Genomic DNA, 22,433 nt, shown 5'->3' with positions numbered 1-22,433 from the left:
TCTAAAAACCATTCTTGAATAAAAGAAATCTGAGCTTCCTGGAAAAGCGGCTGATTCCAGATCTGGGGCAGAGAAAATACAAGTCCTCAACGACTTATACTGCTAAAAAATAAGAAAATGCTCCAAAAGGGGGGCATGCCTAAGGACATAGGAGCCAACTTGAGCCAAGATAAGTAAACTTTGGACTGAGTTTCAAGGTTTGAGTAGGAATCTGCCAGGTAAACTGTATTCAACATCACATATGAAGGCCAAAAATCATGAAATCATTGATTTCATAGCATAAAAACAACTACATGTAATTTAAGACTCATGAACTACAAGGCACAAAAGGCCAAATGATAGAGAATGAGGGTAAAACGTGGAAGGGATCATATCATCATAAGAAGCTTCATATGACAAGTTAAGGAGTTCGAACTTTACTCAGTAGATGACAGGAATCTACAGAAGGGCTTTAAACAGGAGAGCAACACAAACAGGTATGCATTTTCAAAAGCTTCCTCACGAGTACTTTAAATGGATAAGATTCAATGTTTATTTGCTAAAATATATTTGGTGTCTTATAATGGACAAAATATCGTAAGTGGAGAGATTTATGAAAACACAAAACTGGTCAGTCATAAATCCTGAGGTTGGCCAAAGGAAGTATTCTAAATGCTTCCTGTAAAAGTGGAAAAAAATTGTAAATGGAATTCTTAATTATTAGAAAAGCATTAAGAGCCTCAGCTTGACTGCTACACAGGCAGGAGCCTACTCGGTCCATTCTAATGATTAAAAATGAGTACTTGAAGCAGGGGTTCCTTTCTCAAACAGGCATATCCCCCACCTTATAAAATTCTCAGCTAGTGCAAAGTCCTGCTTCTTCGTTGCTCTAAAAAGAGCCCAACTGGTTTAGAAGCCCATGTCCATTTGCACTGTGCAGTGCCCAAGACAAAAAAAGCTGCCTGTTACTCTAGTTATCTCCCGGGGGTACCAAATGTTACTTTTATTAGGGCTCTGGTTATAAAGCTGCATAGCTTTTGAATGTCTGTCCCTAATGCTCCCATAAACCTCTTCTTTTCTATGTATAATTTTGCAGAAAATAGGGTTTTTTCCAGAAACACGAGTAGAAACACCTCCATTTTAAAAACTGATGTCACATGTAGAGGGGTTAAGAACATTAACAATTTACCAACTAGCTTTTAAAGAATAGCCTCAATTTAATCAAAGAGTACACACTAGAATATTAAGGGATATAATCTTATTTTACTTTCAGGTAACTTAAAACACTAACATAAAATGTGCCTTAAAAGGTGGTAAAGGTGGCTATGAAATGCATAATGATGAGCAAAGAGGGCACTCCATTTACCCAGCTGAGCAAGCCATTTAAATAGCAGTACTTCTTGGGCGTCACTGAGACACATCTGGATGTAAATACACTACACTGTGACATTCACTCCCATCTACATATTTTTTCCAGAGAGAAAAAGTAACAGTATCCAGGAAACTTTCATTTACTAATGAGAGAACTTATTGACATATGCCAGTACTCTTAAGTGCAATAGTAACCAATTATTTTAGTCTTTGTAGGTTATAATTTTTAGTTGTATTTTATTTTTGCATTTATCCATGGCCAGAAGAGCTAAAAAATAATTTGAGAATCTGTCTATATTGTAGACAAAGGGTTGGCAGTTTTCTGTAAAAGGCCAGTAAATATTTTAGTAATATTTAGTAAATATTTTAGGATTTGTGGGCACATAGGATCTCTACCTCATATCTTTTTTTTAACCATCTTTTAAAAATGGACAAATCATTTTTAGTACAGGAGCTGTACAAAACCAAGCCAAAGGCCAGATCTAGCCCTGCACTCCAGTTTGCCAATCCCTTCTACAGACGTGCAGATGAATGAGAATGAAACTAGGAACACTTCTAACGGCTTTGAGACCATAACGATAATCAAACAGAGGCCAATACAGTGATGAACCTGAAACCTGCAACAGCACTTATTCACATCAACAGCTAACATAGAAAAATTATAAATTCCATATACTATAGCTTTTAATAATAAACTCCTTTGTTCTTCAACATATATAGTTGTTCTCATCATTAGTATTACTTGAGGAATGGAGTTCTGGGGTAAAACAAACAACATTTTTAAACTTCGGTATTTAAAAAATACATATTTCACTACATCAAAATCAAGAATCCCTGTTCAAACAGACACAAATGTGTAGCTGACTGGAAGATGATATGAGCACTATCTGTGGAATCACTACTGAGATTATATAAGGAATTCCTGAATATCAAGAAGTTGATTTTTAAAAGGTTAAAAGATACATAAGTAACTCATGAGATAAATGACTGACAATTATAGGAAGAAAAGTCTGACATCGTTTGTTATAAAATAAATACAATTTTTAAAACCTACTACCTTACACCAATGGAATTGGTAGATTTAGAGAGTGAGTAATAGGAAGGGTGAGTAAGAACACAGAGAGACACGATCTCTAATGCACTACTAGCAAGAGGTTATAACCTTTACAGCCATTCTGGAGGTCAGCTAATACTTTATTTATGTACCCTCTGAGTCAGTAGTCCCACTTCTTCGAAGTGTATATTTAGAGGAAACCCTTGTCCGAATACACATGGGACATGTCTGAAGATGTTCAACATCAATGTTAGGTTGAACATAGTACTGTGGGTAGCAGGGAGCTGATGTGGCCTAGGAATCCAATACAAGAGGGAATAAGTAAAATAGATAGATACTATGGAATACTAAGAAGGAACGAGCTAATTTACATATATCAGAATAGATATCAAACAAGATTGAGTGAAAAAAGAAAAAAAAAGGACATCCATACCATTACACTATTTATACACATGTACGCTATATGAATAGTCTGCAAGAGCTTATAGTAAACACATGATAGTGGCTGTTTGTTAGGGACAGAGAGAATAAGACTGAAATGGCAAGGGGGAAATCATCATTAAATAAAAACTAGATGAAGCCTCTTCTGTTGACTCCTAATGACAATAAGCGATGAACCAAGGAGTATTAATTACCTCAGCTATATGTACCTCAATTAAAAAATAGTAAATAAAATTATAAAAGCCACATTTTATTTTGCCTTATAAAGACACAATGTAAGAGATTTAAATCACTAAATTTAGTATTCCCTTACATGCTTGTAAAAATATTCTATAAAAACCATATTCTGTCCTGTTCCCCACATTCTATACCCTTTTTTCCTTAACCATCATTACCTACCCTAAAAACACGTGGTGTGACTTATTTCTCTACACCCTCCCCAAAGTTTTTGTTTAACTGAAATCAGAATACACCCATGAACTCATTATGTACAACTGACATAAAAAAGTTTAGCATTCTATTAGAAAATTATCTTATACTTTAATTTCCTTAAAGATAATTTTTACTATTAACCATTTCACACTGTAGTATGATAAATACCACAAGAGGGAGCTTTGGGGACAAATGTGCCATCTACCAAACATTGATGTATGCAAAACATGGACACAATGACATACATAATCCACGAAGACCAAAGAAGAAAGGAATGTTAAGTTTTAGTTGAGTAGACAGGGCTTACAAACCTAGATACATGCAGCACAAATTCTAAATAAGTAAGAACATTAGGAGAGTGATCAGTCGGATGAGAATTATCAGGAAGAACTTTGTAAATGAGGTAAAATCTGAGCAGAGCTTGGAAGAATATGGAATGCTGATGAAGGTAGTATGATCAATAAAAGTGAATGTCACACAGGTGGCATGAATAAGAGGTAAAAGGAAAAGAAAATCAGCTTAATTAAAAATAAACATCTTGCTATTTCTGTTAAGAAATATGATTAGCTATATAAGCATACTAGAAGGTTATAAAAACCATACAAAAGATAATATCTAGTTTGCTGTCAACATACACTAACACTTAAAGAGTCTGATATATGTAAGTCACCCCCTAGATCCAACAGAGAAAAAAAACAAAACAAAACATGATTCCACCCCATTAGGAACTATTGCCAGGAATTATATATATAGTATACTTACAGAGAAAAAGAGAAGAGATATAAATTTTGCAACAAAAATAAATTGACATCATAATTAGCTATGAGGTTAAAACTACCGAATCTATTAGTTATAATGTGAATTGTTCAACAGGTAAAGTACACAATAGATGATGGCCCTAAATTTATTCGATATGGTTGATACAGACAGGGTTGGTAGGAGACAGTAATATAAACTTCTTACCTTAGCTTTTTTTTTAAAGGAAAAATACAGAAATAATAATGGTAATGGAAATAATACCCATGTACCTTAGTTTATATTCTGTGTCCTACACTTCACCTGCATCATTTTTTGCATATAAACTAGTTTTAATTAATAGCAATTGCTTGTCACCATTCTACGGGGAGAGACCTAACTTATCTGTATTTTTATTTCTCTTGTATTTACCAAATCTAGTACTAAGAAATAAAGCACTCTGTAGCTAGATGATCAGTTAAAAAAAAAAAAAAGTTTTATTTTTTTAAGTCACTACACAGCAAAACTAAATTTATCTTTGTTTAAAACTATAAAGTCAAGATTTAAAGCTTCTTTGATTTTTGTTTTTAAAAAATTAGCATTTTTTTTATTTGCTTACTTACTTCATCCATCTTCATACATGTGCCAAAATCTGCCAACTTTAGATGTCCATGCTTATCCAAGAGCATGTTGTCAGGCTTTACATCTCTGTGAATTAAGCCCATGGAGTGTATGGCATCCAGAGCAAGAACAACTTCAGCAGTATAAAATTTGGCCCATTTTTCAGGTACATCATAGTTACTCATAAGGTTTACAAGATCTCCACCAGGCATGTACTCCATTACCATGTACAGATACTTATCATCTTGAAAAGCACAAAAGAGCTGTAAAACAAAACAAGAAAGGAAAAAAATTTTTTTGAGAAAAAAACAAAACAAAAGCTTAAATGGAACAAAACCCAAAACAATTATTACTACTGAAAAAGACAAATTATTTTACAACCAAAAGAGTTGAATTTTATTAAATCTTTTAGATTTAGACAACCCTAATGGAAAAAAAGGCATCGGACAAAACTTTTTATATAGTTAACTTCTTCATGCTGAAAAATATACATAAATGAATCATTTTCCCCTCTTAGAGAATACAAGAATCTATTTAAATAGAGATATTTTAAAAGAGAAACAGAATGAGGGACACAAAAGATGAAAGAATGACAGAAGAATTCATAAATTTAAAAAAACAGCTTTCTGAAAACAAAACAAGCTACTGCATATATTTCACAAAGAAGAAAGCTGAGGAGGTAAAAACAGTTGAGAAAAACCTAAAAGATACCACATTCAACAGATATAAGAAGAGGGAGTAAGTACCACACCACTGAAAGAGAGTGAGTTGCGGGTAGCCACACTTAGAACAGGGCCTTCTCCTCTTTCCTATTTATTCCCTATCATCTTGCTCATGAGCAGCAAGTGGTATCCAGACTAGAGCAGTGGCACTGGGACCAGAGAAATCACACCAAGCGAGGTTGCTACTGACTCCCCAGAGGCACGGGAACCACAAATTTAAAAGAAAAGTTATTTGTACATTCCACTCAACATGTCCCAACCCACCCCCCAGAAGCAAGCAATGCAAACAGAAAAGTTTTCCACAAACAAATAGGGAAAACATAGAACAAAACAAAGAACTCATACTCAAAATATATAAAAAGAATTCCTACAAATCAAATCTTTTAAATCAACAGACAACCTAATGGGAAAATGAAGAAGAATTAAGTAGGCATTTCACAAAAGAAGATATTCAAAGATGAAAAGGTAAGAAATCTCATTAGAGAAAGATGAATTTAAACCACTGTGAGACACCACTTTGCATGCACAAAAATGACCAAAAATTTTAAAACTGGTAACATCAAGTGCTGGCAAGGACAAAGGGAACTTATAAACTAAACTTCTATAACCACACTAAAAAACAAGCTGTCACCACCTACTGAGACTGATTATAGGTACCCCAAAATGCCACTCCTGGGAATAAACCCAACAGAATAAAAACCATTACACTACTTGTAACAAATAAAAATTTTGAAATATACCAACAAATTGTGGTATATGCATACAATGGAATAAAACACAGCAATGAAACTAATAAACTAGCAATGTAGATAACTCATGCCAACATAATGTTGAATAAAAAAGCTAGATACAAAAGAAGAGATATTCAGTGATATCACTTATATAAAGTTCAATGAACAGGAAAACTATAGTTCCTGAGTGCTTGTTCAGGTGGTACACTAGAAAGAAAAGCAAGGAAATGATTACTAATAAAGTCAGAAGAGTGGTTATTTTGGGAGGAATACATGGAGGTAGTGATTAGGAAAGAGCACAAGAGAACTTCTGGAGTCTGGCAATGTTTATTTTTTGACCTGGGTAGTGAATACACGGGTGTTTGCTTTGTGATAAATCTTTCTGCCGCCTGTTTTATGTATTTCTCTGTGTATGTCACAAATAAAATCATTTTTTTTAAAAAAGCATGATAAAATTAAAGCAGCACTCAAAAGGGAATTTATAACTTCAAATGTATTTGTCGGTATATCTCCTTATCCTTTCACTATCCAATATTCAAACAGATATCTGCGTTGGAAAATAAAGACTGACAATAAAAATTAGGCAGACAAAGAAACTAGAAAAGAACAATATAAACCCAAAGAAAGCATGACCTAGGGAATTTTTTTAAAAGCAGAAAATAATTAAAAAGAAAAGCAAAAAAAGGTGTTATTTTTTAAACAAAACCACAACAAAAAAATGTTGACTAAAAAATTTACATATACTCCTTTCAATAGAAAAGTGAAAGACAGTCGCAGAAAATATAAACCGACTGAAGAGAGAACTAAAAACCTGAATTAGTCAAAAATCACGTGAGAAAATAAAAGGTTGATAGAAGATCTAATTGGGAAGGAGGAATGGAGGCATTAAGTATAGAAAAAACATACACGAGTTTTAGGACAGCAGCTATCTCTCAGAAGGAAAAAAGGGAGAAAAGACTGGGTAGGAGAACAAAAAGTATTTCAAGAATTCTTGCAATGTTTTCAAAATTAAAAGCTTAAAATTAACGATGGAAAAATGTTAAAATTTGCTAAACGTATGTAAGACTGAAACCAAAGAACGTTTCCAGATGGCTTATTTATTAGGCAAGCAAGAAAAGCCATTCACCAATGGTGAATTAATTAAGTTGTGTTTGATTGCATCAGCCAAAGAAATGCATCTAGAGAAAATCAACTTAAGACTCTCAGTCTTTCAACGACAGCTGCTCAAAGAGTTGAGGACACTGGTGGCAATATCAGTAGTCAGTTTAAAAACAAGGCAAATGATTTCGAGTGGTTTTCCTCGGCTCTTGATGAGTCAACAGATGTTACTGATATTATGCAGTCATTACCGGTTATCGGAGGAGTAAAGTGCCAAGTCTGATGTGAGTAAAAAATAAGCCTCTATAAACAGTCTGCGATAGATGAACTACAGGCAAAAATATTTTCAAAGAGGTTGAGAAAACACTAATTCAGTAAAACCTGAAGCAGAATCCGGTAAGGTGTGTTAACAAAAGATGGTGGTAAAATAAATGTGAGCAGAAAAAGGCTCCACTGGACAAATTTACAAAGCTCGTGAAAATGCATGATATTTGAAATCTGTATTTATTCTCCGTAATACTGATCAATAAGTACTAAGTGGAAAATATATTTTAATCCCTCGTATAATAAATGAGTAGTATTAATAATGGTTGTTGTTTGCTCTTGTGGACTTAACCATCATCACCCGTTCTGTGAATTTTTGTCAGAAATAGATGCTGAATATCCTCACTCTATCATACAGCGGTTCAATGGCTTAGCACTGGTAAAGTTTTATTGCAATTATTTGAGCTTAGAGCTGAGACTGAAATTTGTCTGATCAAGACCACCCTCAACTACTATTATGGAACACCGAACAGCTTTCTAAATGAGCTTTAGCTGCACACTTAGTAATGTTTCTTAATACAACCTAAAATGACAAGGTAAAATAGCACTTACATGCAAAAGTTAAACTTTTTTTTAAGATTTTATTTATTTATTTTAGAGACAGTGCACACACAAGAGAGAGCATGCATAGGGGGAGGGGCAGAGAGAGAGGGAGAGGGAGAGAGAACCCCAAGCTGACTCCCTACTGAGCCTGGAGCCAGAGGCAGGGCTCGATCCCACCATCCTGAGATCATGATCCCAGTCAAAATCTAGAGTCAGACACTTAACCAACTGAGCCACCCAGGTGCCCCACAAAACCTAAGCTTTTAATGACAACTAACATCAAGCTACTTTTTATGCTTCCCATGGTACTAAAATTAAAACAAGAAGTGAGATCTCCACTCCTACACAAATTGGCCATGGATATATTTTCTGAACTCAAATGACAGTCCCACAGTTCCAAAAGCATTTTTTTGACCTAAATGTAAGTGCAAAGCAAATATCCATGTTTCAAAATCCACTTAAACTCTGCAATTGAGGGGCACCTGGGTGGCTCAGTCGGTTAAGTGTCTGCCTTCAGCTCAGGTCATGATCCCAGGGTCCTGAGATCGAGCCCCACATCGGGCTCCCTGCTCAGCAGAGAACCTGCTTCTCTTTCTCCCTCTACTGCTCCCCCCCCCACTTGTGCTCTCTCACTCTCAAATAACATCTTTAAAATAAATAAACAAACAAACTCTGCAACTGAGAAGTTTCTACCTAACCTTCAGTTGGAAGTGACTAACCTGCAATGTAATGACTTTGCTAAAAGGTAAATATCCAGACAAGAATTTAACAGAATTCTATATATGTCTTCCAAGTGATAAAAATGCTCAATCAGAATCATATGCTCAAGGTCACCATCAACAGTTATAAATAAAGTATTGGTATATACCCTTGATACGTGATGAAAATGGCACTTTCCCTCTACAGTCTTTCTATAAAAACTCATAACCCTAGTCTAAATAATGAGAAAAACATCAGACAGATTCTAATAGAAGACTATACACATCCTACAATATAACTGACAAGTAATCCTTAAAGCTGTAAAGTCATCAAAAACAAGGAAAAGTCTGAGAAACCGCCACAGCCAATAGGAGCCTAAGATACGATAACTAAATGTAACATAATATCCTGGATGGGATCCTAGAACCGAAAAAGAGCATTAGGTAAAAACCAAGAAAAACTGAATAAATTATGGACTTTAGTTAGTATAATGTATCAATATTGTTCATTCATGGTAACAAATGTACCTTACTAAAGTAGGACGTTAATATAGGAAACTGTCAGGGGTTAGGGGGTAGGATACAGGAACTCTCCACCAACTGTTCAATTTTTCTATAAATGTAAAACTTTAAAAAAAATAAAGTCTATTAATAAAAAAATAAGTCATATGCCAGTGAATAATAGTATCTGGCAGTACCTACCCTATGTGAAAAGGTAAGATGAATATATAAAAAATCTTATCACACATTAACATTAATGGAACATCTACAATTTTGATAGGAAACACTTGACTGTGAACTCCAGTTAAACAAAATGTTATTGCCCCAGAAAATAAGTTCATTCTTCTCCTTAACAGACTTACATTTTTAAAAATTGTACTGATTATCACATTTTGAATTTCACCGATAAAAAGTTGGCAGAAATTTGTTTTCTCATCCTATAAGTTATTAACATTCTATCTACCTCTTGGGCCACAAAACCTAAAGTAGGTACTTCTGCCCCTTTACAAAAAAAAGTTCGCCAACTTCTGGTGTGACTGAAATAAGACTGGCCATGGCTGGTAATTGTTGAAGCTGACTGAACAGTACATGGGGATTCAATATACCTTCCTTCTACTTTGAGATGTTTAGAATTTATTATAATAAATATTAATGGTAAAAATTTATCATTAAATATATTGAAAAATTTTTCTTGAAAGATATGCAAGCAAGTTCAATTCAACCTCATGGAATGAATAGTTTCTATTTTACATAAACTGCACCAAAGCTCAGAAAAAAGTGGTATGCTTCCCAACTACGTTTATTAGGGTAGTCTCACTAGGATATGAAAACCAACCAAAAAAGCCAATATTTTAAAAAAACTGAATTAAATCAAAGATCAAATGTCACTTACGCAAATGGAAAATTATTTAAAATATTAGTAAATCAAATTCAGTACTCTATAGAGAATATAAAATTATAGCAAATAGCATTTACTTTTTATTTTACATTACCCTGAATTTTTTTTTTTTTTAGTGTACTATAATAACAGATTAAACAGGAAAACCATCTTAAAAGCAGCTGAAGAACACACCTCAAAAACTTCAACATCATTCCTGATTAAAAAATACTTGGTAAACTAAACACAGATGGACAGGTCTTTACTGTCTTAATCAGAAAGCTTCAGTAAACATCAGATTTAATCATTAAATATCAGAGGACTACCTAATGAAGTTTAACATAATAGAAAAGATAAGGATAAAAACCTTCTACTAACTCAACACTGTACTAAAAGACTGAACCAATGCTGTTTTCTTGCATTTTGTAATATCTACATATTTAAAAACTAGTTTTCTTATGCATAAGTTTCTTCTGAACATATTCAATGGGAAAAAGTAACATGGCTTTACTGAAAATCAAGCTCTACACAGAGAGATATACAATACTGTTATGGGAGGATTTAGTATTCCAAAATAAAACAACCCAAAAAAATCTACCAATTAAAGCAATGCAAGAAAAAATTTTAACTGTATTTTTTAACAGAATGAAAGGCTAATTCTAACTTAACAGAAAAAATGTTAAGAACTGCCACAAAAATATAAATGGAGAACAATGAGAAGACTTGCCCTACCAAATACATGAAAAACTACAGAAATTAAAACAATGTGATTTTAGTGCAGGAAGAAATAACAACTCAAAGTAATAGAAAAGAGTCAAAAGAAATTCACGTGTACATGGTAATTTAGTCTATGATACAAAGGACATTTCATTTACTTCATGGGAAAAAGACAGGCTTTCTACAAATGGCATTGGGAAAAGTGGCTGCCCATTTGGGAAAAACAAATCTTACTTCATATAAAAAAAATATATTCCTGCTAACTCAGAAATAGACTCCTGCCCCTCTCAAAATTAAAATATAAAAAAGTTAAAGTATAAAAGGATATCTTCCTAATATTGGGCCGCAGAAAGTATTCCCCAGCAAGAATCAAAACATAGAATACATAGATTTGACTACCTCTACTTTTAAAAAACTCAATAAGCAACAGACAGGAGTCCAAGAGAATACATTTCCAACATATGTAACAAAGAATATATTTCCAACATACGTATATTAATATACAGGGTCTATCAGCATTCTAATAAATCAAATTTAAAAAAGCAAAACAACACATAGAAAAACAGGATAAGCAATGAAGGAATACAAATTACTAATAAGCATATGAAATATGCTGAACCTCATAATTAACCAAGGAAATGCAACTTAGCACAATAACATCTTTTTGTTTCTTGAGGATGCAACTAATTTTAAATAACTACAATAACCAGTATTGGCTAAAAACGTAGTGAAATAAAAATACTAAATAATTAGAGTAATAGAAACTTATAAAAACGTTTTTTTACAAAACAATTTGGCACTATCGATCAAAATGTCAAATGTGCACACCATACGACCTAGCAAATCCAATGCTAGGAATCTATTCTAAGGAAATACTCACATGCATAAAAAAGATGGACCTATAAGCACAATTAGTTCTATGTCAAGGACAGAAAATGTAAAAGATTGGTCTGGAACATCCCATTATATCAGATAGCAAGCTATCAAAGGCTGCTACATCCATGTCCAAAGGACTCGGGAATAAACCTGAACAGGAAGTTACTTTTCAAAGGTGTCACAATTTGAGCATCAATAAGACACTCAAAGGACTAAAACACCTCAAATAGGTTTTAAGTCCATGAGTTCAAACTGGTAACTTCCCCAAAATTGTTCACCTTTAGAGCATAAAAGGAAACTAATCCCTTACTTTGAAAACTGGCAAATATAAAGAAAGAATAAAGTATTTATCCTGTCCCTCCTCTGTGAATTATACTACGGGTAACCAAACAGTAAATGGGGGAATATTTTCTTTATAGAACTATTCCAGTCACTATAACAGAAAAGGTATGCCTGGGGAGTGGGCAAGGGGAGGAATGACTGAATTAGAATATCACCATTTTGAAATTCTTAAATTAACAGACCTAGGCATTAAGCACAAATAGCTGGTAAAATAACAGAGAAATAACCAGACGTTAGCCTCCAATAGAACAAAACACTACCCTTGAAGTTGTTCTGCCACCCTCCCAAAAATCACACCTGACTCTGATCCACTATACCCAATTAGCAACTCAAAAAATACAAACGAGACAGGAACATGTTAAACTACACAAGGATGAAATCAGCAAGAGCCAGGTTTCTTCAACAAATAAATTGAGGAGACAAAAGAAAAAGAAAATAGGAAGGAAACTAGATTGAGAGACTTAAAAGAGATACCTAAACTTAAATTTTAAAAAAGCTAAAAGCAAACTGAAGTATTAAAGGCTGCACACCTACTTGGGTATAAGAAACTATACAGAAAAGTAAGGAAGTGTTCACCATAAAAGTATGGACATTAGAAAACAGGCAAAGAACACAGCAAGCGAAATATAATAGATGGATTTTTTTAAAAAGTCTTCTCTATCAGCAAAGGAATAAGTTTTTTAAAATGTGCCAATATTCATCTATCGAATTCAAATCACACTAAGAATATATCTGTAAGAAATACAGATAGGTCAAAGATTTATGTTGTATCATAATTTATATAAGAGAAATAAAAAGAGTTATCTTCAACGAGAGTACAGTAACAAAATATAGGGGCCTTCGTACAATTAAATATTCAACAGTCATGAAAAAATGAGCACTAAGATTTGGCAAACTGTTAGAAATAATCTACTGAAACTGATTAGAGGCATATCCTATGACCCATTAATTATACTCCAAGGTAGATACCTAACAGAAATGTGTAAGCATATGTACCAAAAATCCATATGAAAGAAGTCATAGCAGCATCATTCACATTAGCCAAAAAATAGAAACAACCTATGTGTCCATTAACTGATGAACAGATAAAACGTGGGATAACGATACAACAGATGATTATTTGCCATAAAAAGAAATGAAGAGCTGATACAGGCTATAGCATGAATGAACAGTGAAAACATTATGCTAAATGAAAGAAGATATCACAAAAGACCACATATTTTATGATTCGATTTTCGTGAAATATCCCGAATAGGCAAATCCACAGACATAGAAAGCAGATTAGTGGTTGCCAGGAGTTGGAGTCAGGAGGGAATGGAGAAAAACTGCCAGTTGGTTCGGGGTTTCTTTTTTGAGGCACAAAAATGTTCTATAAATATACTGAAACTCTATAAATATACTAAATATAGTGAAACTGTATAAATATATTGAAAATCATTGAATTAAATCAATAAATAGAATTAAGTCAGTCATTTTGACAAGTGTCCCCACAAAGTTATACATTTCAAACATACAAATATAATGGTGCATGGAATGTCCTTTACCAGAGATAAAAACAAATGAAACCCAGAATTATAATGTTACTTTTCAATTTACCATGTTTCACTGTTGGTTTCCGCAGATCCATTAACTCTTTACCTCAATGAACACTTTAAAAAGGTCCACTTAGCAGAATTAAAGATCAATGACACCAGTGTATGAAATGATAAACTGGAAATGGCAATGATTCTGTTGCTATGAATTATTAAAGCTATTAAAGCTTTTTTTTTAAACTATTAAAGCTAATAGTCGGATAATTTATTACCATCATTCCTTAAGTTATCATGATATATAATTTGCTACAAAAATTTTAGTTTTAGCTACACATATCAGAATTTCTATTCACTAGCTACAATAAAAAAAATTGAGTAGAGAAAAAGAGCAATGGGGCTCAACGTCATTAAAAAAGCAGTAATAATGAGCTTTTAAATTACATAGTCATCCATGCGGCAAATTTTTTACCTGCAAATTGCCTTCCACAAGCAAGGTATCAAACTCCCAAATCATTTAAGTAAGCATTCTGAACATGCATTGGTACATACCTAATCTTACTCATGATACTTGTTCAAAAATGTTTGCAGAATTAGATATTAGTATAAAAACATTTTCAGAGAAGCAAAGTTAACGAGGGATATAATTGAAAAAGAGGGAAAATACAAGCATGAATTCCTTACTTTACAGTCAAGTAAGAGGCTCAGTTAGGAAGCACAATACTGTTTTATATTATAGGTAATATAAAAAGGACTACAGGAGAATTTTCAAAAATTTTATTGTAGGAAGTTTTGGTTTTTTTGAGACAGGCTGATTATTGTTTCTATTATGTAAATCACGAGAGTGTAGGCAGGGAATAATGGCATACTGGTAACCAATCTAATTGTTCATAAAGGAATTTTTTAAAAGTTGAAAATAATACTTGCTTTCATACACCAATTTAAGTATTACATGTTTACATGACATACTATTTAGGAACATTAAACAAGCATATTGAATCTGATCTTATTAAAAATGACTGCACTGTTACTATGTGAGTGAGATACAGGTTTTAAATCCTATGAATAGTAAGCACTTACAAAAAAGGGAAATAAACTTATAAAAGTCTGTATGCTTACCTGAACCACCCAGGGACTGTTGGCAAAGGCCATAATATCTCTCTCTTCCCAGAAAAAAGCAGAATCAGATCTTTTTATCATTTCAAACTTACTAAGAAGCTTCATAGCATAAACCTTCTGTGATGCCTTATGACGAACCTGTAGATTTTTTAAAACACAAAAATAATTTTGTGAGAGAAATGTGAACAGATCATACTATAATTCTATTATTAAAGACTTCAGTTATAAAACAAAGTGATCTCTAGCTAATAAAAAGCATAACATTTTTAATGGAAAAAAAGAAAATTCCCAACAGCCTAAATATTTCATGAAATACACAATACTTTTAAGCGCTAGGTTCCCTGAATTCATAAAGCTTCATTCCTTCATGTTAATTAAGCTAACCAATTTTAAGAACAAGATATTGTTAAATAAGAAACTTTCAAGGTATGTACATGTATCTGCTATCTGAACAGAAACTAATAAATTTAGATATCAAGGGATATTTGTGATTGTTTTTTTTAAAGGTGAGTTGTTTTTTTTTTTTAAGATTTTATTTATTTATTTGACAGAGAGAGAGACAGCCAGCGAGAGAGGGAACACAAGCAGGGGGAGTGGGACAGGAAGAGGCAGGCTCCCAGCAGAGGAGCCTGACGTGGGGCTCCATCCCAGAACGCCGGGATCACGCCCTGAGCCGAAGGCAGATGCTTAACAACTGAGCCACCCAGGCGCCCCAGGGATATTTGTGATTTTGTTAAGTCATCTTTCTTTCAAAGTATTCTACTTAAAAGGTTTTTTTTTTTTTTATGTTAAGAAAAAAACTACCAAAAATACGATTATTTGATCAATTCTTTTTTTTCTTAAAGATTTTATTTGTCACAGAGAGAGAGAGAGAGAGCTCACCCAGGGGAGCAGCAGGCAGAGGGAGAAGCAGGCTCCCCGCTGAGCAAGGAGCCCAGCGCGGGACTCAATCCCAGGACCCTGCGATCACCACCTGAGCCAAAGGCAGACACTTAACCAACTGAGCCACCCAGGCGTCCCTATTTGATCAATTCTTATCTTCCTTATTAGATTGTAACTGCCACAAAGGCAAAAACAGTATCTTTTTTTGGCCATCATTTTAATCCTAAATATACCATAGCAAACTTTACCACAGAGCCAATAAATACCTAACAATTATAATTGTTAATGTTTACTGAATAATTAATAATAAATAGTGAGTGCTAGTAATTATACTTGGATATCTAACAGGATGTCCAAAACTGAACTCCAAATCTTCACCCCTGAATTTATTCCTCCTATAGTCTTCTCCATTTTAGTAAACGGCATCTTCTTCCTTCCAGTCAGTTGCTATGGCTAAAAATCTTTGGCTCCTCTTTTTCTCTCACACAGCTCATCAAACTCACCAGCAAATCATTTCAGTTCTACTTTCAAATAGTTTCAGAATCCAACCATCTCTAACTACCTCCACTGATTACACCCTGGCCTAAATCTTTTATTTCCATTACCTACAATAACCTAAACTGGCTTCTTCCCTGCTGTCCACTCTCACCCACCGTCTGGTGATCCTTCAAAAACATTTCCTGTCACTCCCGTTTTAAAACCCCAAGTTTCTCATTTCACTGCATGTGTTATTCTCTCTGCCTGGAATCAGCCCTTATAGCAGGACCCAATCCCTCACTTCCTTCAGATCCCTGCTCTGATGTTACCTTCTAAGTGAGGCCTACTCTGATCCAGCTACTTCAATGTTTCAATTTACAGCCACCCTCTGCTGCCCACACATTCCCTATTCCATTCTTTCTTCCTTGCTTTTGCTCCATTGCACTTATTGCCATCCTACACCTTATTTTTTACTTTTATTTATTATCTCTTGCACTAGAAATTAAGCCCAATGAAGGCAAGGATTTTTGTGTTTTGTTCACTGCTCAACCCACAGTCCCTAGTAAAATGCCTGGCAGATAATAACCTCTGAATAAATATTTGCTAAAAGAATGAATTTACTGAGTGGGTGCTTACTACATACCAGGCATAGTGTGTTTTCATAAATGTATTATTTAATCTCCATAACAATCCTAATGAGGTGTTACTTCCCCATGTTACAAATGAGAAATCTGAGGCAGAGAGAAATTCACTTGCTGAGGGTTATACAGTGAGTAAAAATCAAGACTTAAAGGTACAGTAGCCTGGGCCCCTGGGTGGCACAGTTGGTTGTGTCAGACTCTTGGTTTCAGTTCAGGCCATGATCTCGGGGTTGTGAGATCGAGCCCTGTGTCAGGCTCTGTGTTCAGCATGGAGTCTGTTTGAGATTCTCCCTCCCTCTCTCCCTCTCCCCCCNNNCCCGTGCACTTGCTGTCTCGCTCTCTCTCTCTCTCAAATAAATAAAATCTTTTTTAAAAAATTTAAAAATGAAGGTACAGTAGTCTGCATCCAAAATCCATGCTAGTAACCACTTATCTATGTCATTTCTACGTATGTACAGCCACAATTAGGATGCTTTCCCCAGAACGGGGCCAGATTACATTGGTCAGCACAGTCTCCCATTCAGTTACTGCTCTTTTTCATTCAGAAGTATGTCCCTGTACAACAAATCATACGGTCATCCTACTGAGGGTTGGATGAAAGAAGAGGCGATTGAGCTCCTGACAAAAATCTACAGAGATCTAAATGAGCTAGTCTACAAGCACCTTCCCAATCTTGTCATTTTCTTTCCCTTGTTCATACTTCAACCACACTTACCACCTTCTTTCACTTCCTCTAATATACCTTTTCTCAAGATCTTTACAGGTACTGGGAAGGTAACAGAAAATCCACCAAAATCCCTGACTTCACCTCTTCCCCAGAGAGACTAGCTCCTTCATTCAGCAGAAATATAAACTTCTCAAAGGAGTGATCACTCTATCCAAAGTAGGAACTCATTGTTCTCTACCTCAGAATTCCATTTGTTTTTTCCCTAGGAAATGCCATAACGTGATTTTTTTATGTTGTTTCCTTGTATTTGTCTATCTCCCACATTAGAATTAAGCTCAACAAAGGCAGGGATTACCCATACCTATTTTATTCTCCATTATATCCTCAGTGTCAAATACAATGCCAGCACTGACAATTAAAATAGATACTAAATATTTGATGAATGAATGAATGTCTGTGAAAAAAAAATTTTATTTGATCACTGGCCAAGTTATTAATGTGCAGTTTTAAGAAAAATCCAACAGGTGATATCTCTAGTTATCTCTCATCAAGTACTACCCACATTTAGAATCAGTACTTATATTGATGAAAATAAGGTAAACCAAAGCAATGCTCAAGTCCTCCCCAGAGAAGATATATAAGAACCACCATACTTTACAGATCAGATACTGTAACACAGGAAAGAGTGGTATTTCAAGAAAGGAGAAGAACAGGAAAAAAAAATAGTTAAATATTTATTTACTTTTATTTATTTATTTTTTTTTTTTGAGAGGGAGTGAGAGCGCAAGGAAAGGGGACGGGGGAGGGGGGAGGGAGAGAGAGAATCTTAAGCAGGCTTCACATCTAGCACAGAGCCTGACATGGGGCTTGATCTCACAACCCTGAGATCATGACCTGAGCTGAAATCAAGAGTCGGATGCTTAACCAACTGAGCTACCCAGGCGCCCCTATTTTTAATCTTTTATATCTGAATTAACTGAACAAATAAAAACAAACCTAGGACAAAAAGACCATTCAAATACACAAAAAGTTATACAGTATAATTCTCTGAACATGAGAAACATGCTTATTCACTTTACTTTTGCTGATTTTTTATGCAACATTATTTCTCTGTCTGTGCTCCCAAAGCACTTACAACAATCTAGTATCATAATTAGTTGTATACGTGTCTGCTTCATAAGTTCCTTTAGGCAGAGTATAAAGGGGCTGGCTTGTGGTTGGCAAAATGCTGAATATCCAATTCAACAAAATCATAGCTATGTTTATATGAGAGCTATACGATTTTCAAAAAATAGAGACATTTTGCCTCGATACTCTCTTTGATGAGGCCTGAATTTCATTTAAACTATTGGGATAGGACACTTAACTGGCTCATAACACAAGAGTCAGGAACCACAAGCTTGTAGTCTCTGACTGGATCTATACAACAAACATAAAGAGGCAATAGTTGTATTCATGCCAAACATCTACCTCATACTTTTAAAATTCATTAGCACTAGTATTACCAAGTACTACAATAAAGCGCTGTTACTTTAGAAAAGCTGGTTTCCATTGATCTTCCTTCTGAGGATGTCTCTTTCTGAATGATTCTATTATAATCTCCCTCAGCATCTCTGTACACTCCCCTTTGTTCCTCCTCCTCTATTCAATATGGATGGATAAACAGTCAAATATAGGAGCTATTCATTACCACACTGTACAGAGTACTGCTTAAAAGAATGGATTTAGATGTCAACAAACTTTCGCAAAAATCCTAGCTATTTATGACCTATGGGGTCAACTTACTTAACCCTTCTAAGTTTCAGGACTTCATCTACATAAGAATCTCACAGAACTGTTGCAAAGATAAAATAAGACTATGACTATAAATACTTAGCACATAGAATATACTCAATGAAAATGTTAGCTAACACCACCATAGACAAATGGAACTTAGTTCATTCTATCATGAATCTTTACATGTGTTTCCCCTATGTCACTAGACTGAGTACGTGACAGACAAAAAAAAGGTGATAACAGTAGTTTTATCTCAAATGACAGAATTCTGGGTGATTTCTATGTTCTTATATTTGCTTATTTGTATTTTCTATAGCAAATATGTACTTCTTAAAAAAATTTCTTTAAGTAGATGAAATATCCCTACGTGTATTTAGAGATAAGACATGCTTGGAAAATCCTAAAATGGACCTAGATCTCATAGAACATTTGTGGACAAAAAACTTTCAAAAATTATTCTAACCTAAATGCCCCACTTGAGATTTTCAAATTGGCTTTTAATATCAAAAATTACAATAGATTTTTTTTTTATAAGATCTAGTTTGACAGACTAAAGCAGTTAGTGTGTACTGCTAAGGTTTTCACTAAAAACGTCTGGTTGTGGCAGCCAAGACTGAATGAGGGAATACAGGAATTACAAAAGCATGGAGGGAAGGAGATAATTCTTGCAACTCAGAAATAACTTTGTAGCCAGTGAAGAGCCTGTTTTACTCCAAAAAAGGAATTAAAAAGTTGAGTTGACATGCAAGTATTAGAAAATCATTTCCCCTACACTCTCTTTCAGGTTGATTCTACTTTAAAAGCTTAGTTTAAACCAATTAAATTAAAAGCAAGCCAGTGGGAGGGGGTAAAAAAGAACAAGATCTTCATCTCTCATCTGCCTCGAGTCCTGTCACAGAGCTTGTATCCCTTTAGCACACAGGATCCCAGGAAGCGTTTGAGCCCAGGGATCACGAGGAATCACAATCAATTCAATTCAATAAAAACTTTCTATGTTTCGGGTTCTGTGTTGTACAGGATATAAAAAGACAAGAAAAATCCAATCACGGATATGATCTGGCTGCACACACATCACTTACCAATGTCTACAGCTGGAACTGACAAGTCACTACATAGTGAGGGCTCTCCCTTTCTCCTTGAAGCCACAGATATTCCTCCTAAACTGTGTACTTAACTAAAGATAACCTCCCCAGATTTGGCAAACTATTTTCAGATAAGCAGATACAAACCCTTGATGGGAATGCCAGAAGTATTCGAAAGACATGGTTCCTACTCTCAAAAAAATTACGATATAAAAGGATTCAAAGAAATATACATATAAACTACAGTACAAGGCATAATATGGTAAATTACATAAAATTATTAAATTAAAACATGCAGAGGAAAGATCACACTCAGATAAAGGGTAAGAAGGACAGTAATAGGAAAAAGTTTTCTTTTAAAATGAACACAGAGAGAAAGAAAGCAAAACATGATTGAAGAAACAGACAAGTTGAAGAAACAGACAAGAAAACAAAGAATATGCTCTGAAATGAGTAGCCTGCCCCGAATGAACAGCATAAAGGAAAATAAGGGTTAAAAGATAAAATTGGTGACATCTTAAAACAGGGCCAAGAAGGCCAGGATGAAGACTTTGTGTTTCATTTAGGAGTTAAGGGATTCATGAATTGCAAACAAGAAATACAATGAGTATATTCTAAAAAGTTCAAATCAGCAGCAGTCTATATTAGGCTGATAGATCTCTATTTCCCATCCTTTATATATTGAAATATAGAGGGGTAGGGAAGTACGGAAAACAGAAAATATGTTAGAAAAGCCCCTAATTGATTCTACTATATACCCACACCCAAAATGGGACAGGATTGATACATAAAAATACGAGAATAGGAAGTATGGGGAAAACAGTCAGTGAAACAGTAATGTGGGTCCACCTGAGCCTGGATAGCATGAATTACAGATTTAATAAGCATGGTCTTGACAGTTTTTCCATCAGCACCTGCCAGCCAATCCAAAATCAACAGTCCAATGGTGAAACACTATTAGCAGAAGTGGAAAACAAAGTAAAATACAAAGGAGATGTTCAATACCTGACTGGGAAGAAAAGGATATATCCTGGATGACAGCAGTGAGAGTCAACACCAAAAAAAAAAAAAAAAAAGGAAGAAGAAGAAGAAGAAGAAAAATAGACTAGAGAACTGTTAGGAGCAGGAGTTACTGAGAAATTAAATTTAAGAAATAAACAAAAAAGAAATCAATAATGATTTCTAATTTTTTGGCTTGAGCAACAGGGTTGATACTGGAGCCATTTATTAAAATGTGTTACAAATTTGTGGGTAAGTTAGAAAGGGAATCAAGCATTCTAATTTCACATGTTGTAGATGTGACAATTCTTAATGGAGATGTCAAATAAGGCATCATGAATATGAGTTCAGAGAACAAACTAAAAATTCTGAGCAGCAGGTATGAATCTAAGCCTTGACATCATATAGATTATATTTAAAGTCACAGGAATAGTAGAGTGCATTCTGCAGATCAAAGAACCATGGAACTATGATATTTAGTACAAGTCAGCTGGAGAATGAACCACTAAGGAAACTGAGAAAGAAGAGCCAGTAACATAGGAAAGAGTGGTATTTCAAGAAAGGAGAAGAAGTGAATACTAGTAAAAGGCTGAGTAAGAGGAGAGTGAAACCCCATGAAGCCAATAAGGTAACATACAGTCTGTATTTACTGGCACAGAAAAATGATTACGATTATACAACAAAGAAAATCAACTATGAAATCTTCTATCTAGGTTCAAGTCTCCGTTCAACCACTTCCTAGTTATGTGAACTTTGGCAGGTTGTTCATCCTATCTATCTGAACTTCCGCATCTGTCAAATGGGCATGATAGTAATAACATCTATCTAAAGGAGTGCTGGGAAGACTGGTTATTATATAGAAGTTGCTTTAGAAGCCTGCCTGTAATGTTGTAACTGCTATAAAAGTGTGTGTTATTATTTAATGTTACATAAAAAACCCACAAATTACAAAACCACATATATAATATGATCCCTTAATACATAGAAGACACCCATATGTTACATGTATCTTTAGAAGAAATGGAAGTCAGAAAGCTATACATCAAGGTAACAGAAGTAGTGGGACAATGAGGGATTTTAAAAAGTATAATGATGGCTTACTTTCTTATTCTACTATGAACGTATTTGTTGTATAAATAAAAGAATTTTTATTTTTAAGGGAGAATAACTGGCATTGATGCAATTTTTATAACTCAATA

General features: G+C 34.4%; 1 protein-coding gene across 1 annotated transcript in view; it reads right to left on the bottom strand.

Moving 5' to 3' along the window:
• The window catches only part of ROCK2 (Rho associated coiled-coil containing protein kinase 2), a 134,062-nt gene that overhangs the window by 49,546 nt on the left and 62,083 nt on the right, over nucleotides 1-22,433 (bottom strand). Inside the window, exons 4-5 of the mRNA XM_040622790.1 lie at nucleotides 14,711-14,848; nucleotides 4,636-4,896 (exon numbers count right to left, since the gene is read on the bottom strand). Of these exons, the coding sequence (XP_040478724.1) occupies nucleotides 4,636-4,896; nucleotides 14,711-14,848 (399 nt within the window). The remainder of the gene's footprint in view (nucleotides 1-4,635; nucleotides 4,897-14,710; nucleotides 14,849-22,433) is intronic.

This window comes from Ursus maritimus, unplaced genomic scaffold (assembly GCF_017311325.1).
Source record: "Ursus maritimus isolate PB19 unplaced genomic scaffold, ASM1731132v1 scaffold_6, whole genome shotgun sequence".
NCBI lineage: Eukaryota > Metazoa > Chordata > Mammalia > Carnivora > Ursidae > Ursus > Ursus maritimus.
This window is presented reverse-complemented; position numbering and strand designations above follow the sequence as displayed.